Source organism: Cynocephalus volans, chromosome 4, assembly GCF_027409185.1.
Source record: "Cynocephalus volans isolate mCynVol1 chromosome 4, mCynVol1.pri, whole genome shotgun sequence".
Classification (NCBI taxonomy): Eukaryota; Metazoa; Chordata; class Mammalia; order Dermoptera; family Cynocephalidae; genus Cynocephalus; species Cynocephalus volans.
In genome coordinates, this window is record NC_084463.1 from 154684148 (window position 1) to 154690581 (window position 6434).

At 38.0% G+C, this 6434-nt stretch overlaps 1 protein-coding gene across 1 annotated transcript; it reads right to left on the minus strand.

The window, feature by feature from the left end:
- Window positions 1-761: 761 nt before the first annotated feature.
- Window positions 762-6143, minus strand: LOC134376646 (olfactory receptor 5A1-like). The gene is made up of 3 exons (XM_063095134.1): window positions 6025-6143; window positions 5811-5862; window positions 762-1781 (listed from the first exon to the last, which is right to left on the minus strand). Exons 1-3 carry the CDS (start codon window positions 6141-6143, stop codon window positions 762-764), a joined length of 1191 nt encoding a protein of 396 aa, XP_062951204.1.
- Window positions 6144-6434: the final 291 nt, after the last annotated feature.

The following is a 6434-nucleotide window of genomic DNA, read 5'->3' on the forward strand; positions in this document are numbered from 1 at the left end:
TTAAGGGTTCAGACTTTTGAGTTTTAGTTCTAATACCCTCTTTTCTATAAGCTTTTCCCATTGGTTTAAACACACTAAGCTTGATTTACTCATAATAAAGTGTGGACAGTAATAGTCTTTGAACTGTAATGTTACTGGAAGGGGTATAAAATGTTGAAATTCTAGAAGGAGAGAATAAACCTATCATTAACAGAGGTGGAAAAGGGGGAGGTTTAGGGAGTAACTGGGTAAGGGACACAAGTATAACCTTTACTTGTAATAATGAACATGCCAATAATATTGATTCCATCATCATATATTGTACACAAATTCTGAGTCAATTCTGCACCGCATAAATTAGTATAAACAATTATGCTTCAATTCAAAAATAAACTAAAAAATAATTTTAAAAATTATACATGTAATTTTATGCACACATTGGTTTTATTTTTATTGGAATATAAATAGATGTTTAAAAGGAAAAATGAAATAAACAGCTGTGTGAAGAAAAGAATAGAATGTGCAGCATCCTGGGTTCTTGTCACTTCTCTACATATATAGTATATATCAGCATCTGTGTTCTCAAAAACATAACCACTTTTGCAGATTAATCTACCTGGATTCTGATCACAAAAACTGACTTTCTAAATGGTATTTAATGTTGGTGGCACTTCATGAGACAGATCATTGGTAGGGGCAGGTAAACACAATGGCACCAAGAATCAAGGAAGCCAGATTCACACCTTTCTTTACCTAGTTGTGCTGGTGTTCTGAAAAGGTCACTAAACTATTCTTACTTCCATTTTTCTTATACTACTAATAAAAGCTGTCCAAAAGTTATTCGTGCTGAGGTAAATATGCATCCTCTTTGTGACCCCTTTAAGGGCCTCTTTGATGTCCTTGTTCCTAAGACTATAGATCAGAGGGTTTAACATGGGGACAAAGATAAGATAGAAAACAGACAGCACCTTGTGCTTCATGGCGTGGCCAGAGCCAGGATTCATGTACACAGAGAGGGCTGTGCCATAGTACAGTATCACAGTGGACAGGTGGGAGGCACAGGTGTTGAAGGCCTTGGCACTTCCTTTAACTGAGGATATTTTCAGGATGGAAGCTGCAATGAAACCATAGGATAAGAGGATAACAAGCAAAGAACCCAAAACCACAGAAATAGCTACCAGAAAAACAATCATTTGGCAGATGAAGGGATTGGAGCAAGACAAAGAAATAACCGGAGGTATGTCACAGAAGAAATGTTGAATGATATTTCGCCCACAGTAGTAGACATGAAAACAAGAGACTGTTTCAAATAAGCTACTGAGAAAACCAGTTCCGTAGGCCACAGCAATTAACTTCCAACAGCGTCTAGGGACCATGATGGCTGAGTACTGCAGAGGGCTACCAATGGCGACATACCGGTCATAGGCCATGGTGGCCAAGAGGCAGCACTCAGCCAGACCCATCCAGGCAGCAACAAAAAGCTGAGTGGCACAGGCCATGAAGCAAATTGTTTTCTCAGCTCGTAACAAGTCTGAGAGCATCCTTGGGCTGATGGAAGAAGAGTAGCAGATGTCTATAAATGACAGGGAGCTGAGAAAAAAGTACATGGGTGTATGAAGGTTAGAGTTGATCCTGATGAGAATGATAAGACCCAGGTTCCAGATCAGGGTCACAAGGTAGATGCCCAGGAAGACTGGAAAGAGGATGAGCTGCAGCTCTTTTTCATCTGAAAGTCCCAGGAGAATAAACACGTCCACAGAAGTGTGGTTTCTGTCCCCTTGCATAGATCTGCTTGATGCCACCTGCAGGGAAAAAGGTGAGAGAAGGAAATGGTTTTATTCTCAAAAAAGAAAAAAAATACACTTAATTTTTTTTAGTCATGCATTTGGCAATATATACAACCTTAAATAATCGAGGTTGAGTGAGTTTGTGCTATCCATGTATGTTCACCATAACTAAAAAGTTCTCTTTAATAATTATTCTATGTTGAACATTCTAAATACTCTATGTTGACAAAAGACAGTAAACCATCATTAGTATGATACCACCTAAAATATCTTAAGTTTTTGTTTTCTCATGCCAGATTTTGCAAATAATACGAGACTTTGGAGATAGGCCAAATGAGGAATATAATATCATTTCTCTACATGGTGAAACAGGACAATTCAACTCAGGCATAAATCTGTTATTCACTTAATGCTTTGTGAAACCCCTAAATTATGCCAGGCCTCCAGTGTATAATGAGGATGCTGTTTAAAATATCTTTAGGTGATCTTTAAAATACCATTGAGAACTTTCATTCAATTAATGGAATATCAGGGAGTACTGATAATTCTCTAACTGCCTTTCTGCTATCAGAAACACTGGAGAGATGAAACAATAATGTAGGAGGAGGGTGGGAAAAGTCACACACCAAGAAGCAGCTTGGAAATGGATGTGACTTAACCAACTTAATGACTCCAGGAAAGCCTCTGAGAAATTAAACAATAGATGGTTGAAAGATCCATGATGCTCCTTCCTTGCATGTGTGTATTATTCTTTTCTCAAATCAGATATATTAATGAGGTACATTTTCTAGGACTGAGATTCTTAACCTTCTTTGGGTCAGTGACACTTCTAAAAAGCTTTTGTAAACTCTATTCCCTCTACTCAGAAAACTGCAACCACTTCCACTTTTGAATACAGCTTTTTTGTTTTGTTTTGTTTTGGGGTTTTCTTCAATTCAAATTACCTTCATATCTATCCTTGTTTTTTCTCTTTCTTTCTCTTTTAAAATATGGAAAATACTTATACAAAAAGGGCGACCCAACATAAATTCCAACTCCAATGTCTCCTTAAAGCAGCCAGTTGTAAAGTAACTGAATGGCAGCTCGTAAAACTGTTAGCGGTTATTAGAAACAATACCCTTGGTACCCCAATGAAGGGAGACTGGACATAAAAATTTGGAAATGAATGGGTCACTGGATAATTATGCAATGGGTTTTGTTAAGGCTTCCCACCTAACAACTACATGAACACATGGAAATTAAGCAATACACTCCTGAATAACATCAGGATCCAAGAATGCATTACAAAATATATAAAAGAAATTCTCAAAACTAATGAAAATAAAGACACATCATAACAAAACCTCTGGCATGCTGCAACAGCAGTATTAAGATGGAAGTTTATTCCAATAAATGTTTATATCAAAAGAATAGAAAGATTTCAAATAAACCACCTACCTCTACACCTCAAAGAATTAGGAAAACAAGAACAATCCAATCCCAAAATTAGTACACAGTAAGAAATAAAGATCAGAGAAGGACTAAATAAAATAGAAACCCAGAAAATGAAATAAAAGATTAATGAAACAAAAATTTGTTTTTCTGAGAAATAAAATATACAAATGATTAGCTTGCTTAACCAAATAAAGAGCAAAGACCCTCCACACACACACACACACACAAAATAAATAAATAAATAAATAAAAAACAGAAAAAACACTAGAAATGAAAAAGGAAACATTGCAACTGATACCTCAGAAATACAAAGAATCATTAGACACTATTAATATGCCAACAAATTAGAAAACCTGAAGGAAATGGATAAATTACTGGTCACAAAAAAACTACCAAAACTAAACCAAAAAGAAAAAGAAAACTTGAACAGACCATCAACAAGCAACGAAATTGAAGCAGCAATCAGCAGTCTCCCAACAAAGAAAAGCCCAGGCCAAGATTGCTTTACTGCAGAATTCTAATAAACCTTTAAAGAGGAATTAATGCCAGTTCTCATCAAACTATACCAAAGAATTGAAACGGAAGCCATTCTCCCACACTCATTCTATGGGACAGCAATACCCTGATACTAAAACTAGACAAGGATACAACAAGAAAAGAAAACTACAGGTCAATATCTTGATGAACATAGATGCAAAACTCCTCAATAGAATATTAGCAAATAGAATACAGCAACGCATCAGAAAACATATACAGCACGTGCTTTTGGGGTCGTATTCATGAAGTCTGTGCCCAGTCCTATTTCCTGAAGTGTTTCTCCTATGTTTTCTTTAAGAAGTTTTATTGTCTCAGGGTGTATATTTAAATCCTTAATCCATTTTGAGTTGATTTTAGTATACGGTGAGAGGTATGGATCTAGTTTCATTCTCCTGCATATCGATATCCAGTTATCCCAGCACCACTTGCTGAAGAGGCAGTCCCTTCCCCAGTGAATAGGCTCACACACATACACACACACACACACACACACACACACAAACGGGGGGGGGGAAGAAGATATAACAACCACAATTATTTGAAGTTGATACAACAAACAAACAGAAAGGACATTGTTGGGGGGGAGGGGGGGAGGGAGAAGGGAGGGAGGTTTTGGTGATGGGGAGCAATAATCAGCTACAATGTATATCGACATAATAAAATTTAAAAAATAAATAAATAAATAAAAAATAAAAAAAAAAAGAAAACATATACAGCACAATCAAGTGGGATTCATTCCAGGGATGTAAGAATGGTTCAACACACTCAAGTCAATAAATGTGATACACCACATCAACAAAATCAAGGACAAACGCCATATTATTATTTCAATAGATACAGAAAAAGAATTTGACAAAATCCAACACTGATTCTTGCTAAAAACTCTCAGTAAATTAGGTACAGAGGGAGAGTATCATAAAAAAGCAAAAGCCATATATAACCAACCCATGACCAATATCATCCTGAATGAGGAAAAACTGAAAGATGCTCTCTTGAAAAAGGGAACTAAACAAGGATGCCCACTCCCACCACTCCTATTTAACATAGTATTGGAAATACTAGCCAGAGTAATCAGGGAAGAGAAAGAAATAAAAGGCATCCATATTGGAGAAAAAGAACTCAAATAGTCCTTGTTTGCAGATTACATGATCACATATATAGAAAAGGCTAAAGACTTTTCAAAAAAAACTCTATGAGTTGATAATTTCAGTAAACCTGCAGGATGCAAAATCAAAATACAAAAATCAGCAGCATTTTTACATGACACTGATGAACTCACAGAAAAAGAAATCAAGAAAGCTAGAACATTTAAAATAGTCACCAAAAAACTAATTAAAAACCTATGAATGAATTTAACCTAGGAGGCAAAAAAATCTCTAGAATGGTATAAAGCTAGAGCTAGGGTCTGGTGCTCACAGACCCCTTGAGCCCATTCACAAACCTTTCACACGCAGGTCTATGAGCTGGTAACCAGAAAAAACAGTTGTTGGAGCCTTGCCTGAAATAGGAATAGGCTTTATTCAGCAAACACATTTAGTAGCTAGGCAGTACAAAGGAGAAACTCAACTGCTACCAGCAAAGTCCAAAGGGAAACTGAGCAGCTGCCAGTAGAGTAACCATGCTCTATTTTTAGACATGAGCTCTGCGCCAGCTCTGCTTCCCAAACTGAAGAACACACAACAGCAATTAACTAAAAAGATACATGGCTTCCCATGCAAACTAAATCCACCCACGCACAACTTGTTTACAAGAAATGTGCTGCTCGACCCCCCAACCAGACCTGATTCAAGGGAGCCTGACCAAACTATTCTATGTTCCCCACAATCTACCCCTTCAAGGTCCCTCGCTGTAGAATCTATGCACTCAAAATATTCCACAATGTTCCCTTACCAAGTAAATGACACTTAAATTTATACAACCTATTGTCTTTTCAATATGCCTTAAGGCTTGTCCTGTAATTCTGTCCTGTACCCGCACATGTCCAAATAATAGTCATCATTGGTGTGATTTTCCATGGGAATCTTGTAGTCATACTGATTTGAAGTTCAGTGCATATTCCGTAAATGATCACGCCAACGTATGTATGCACCCATTTGACTCTGCTGCAGTGTCTGCAGCAAGAACACTATGGGCAAAAAGACAGAAGGGTTATTGGTACCAATAGGGGAAGTTCTCACCCCTCTGGTAAGTTACATGCCAGTTTGCCATCCTAAGAAAGGATGATTGTAGGAATAGCTATCTTACATGGTTTGGAGCCCCACAAATCCATATAAACAAAGACAAGTACCTCTCTGAGTTTGGCAGTGGTCCCACAAAATCCACCTGCCACTGTGTCAGGCGCACTCTCACATGAGTTAGCTGCCCATCACAGGCACCCATCTGCTCATCAGGAGCACATCTGCGCATCAGGGGCACTTGTTCTCAGATTTATGTGACACCTGGCAAGCCATCAACAACCCGGTCTTGCAGCCAGCATGCTGCATTCACTCTCCAGCCATTTTACCTTAGCCAGTGCATCAGCTTCATCATTGCCAATTCAACATGAGGCCTCTGGTCCTCACCTGCCCCCAAAAGACAAGCACCTTGGCCTGCTCCTTAGTCAAACGCTGTTCAGGGCGCAATTACTACAACAAGGCAAACAGAACTGCATTTGGCTGCCAGTCAATTTTCTTGCTATCAACTCCTGCTGCAAGCAAG

Coding starts and splice junctions, on each gene's coding strand:
- LOC134376646 (XM_063095134.1), bottom strand. CDS start 6,143: ATGCGCAGATGTGCTCCTGATGAGCAGATGGGTGCCTGTGATGGGCAG. Junction 5,863..6,024: donor CCACTGCCAAACTCAGAGAG/GTACTTGTCTTT, acceptor TTTTGCCCATAG/TGTTCTTGCTGCAGACACTG. Junction 1,782..5,810: donor ATGGGTGCATACATACGTTG/GCGTGATCATTT, acceptor TTTTCCCTGCAG/GTGGCATCAAGCAGATCTAT.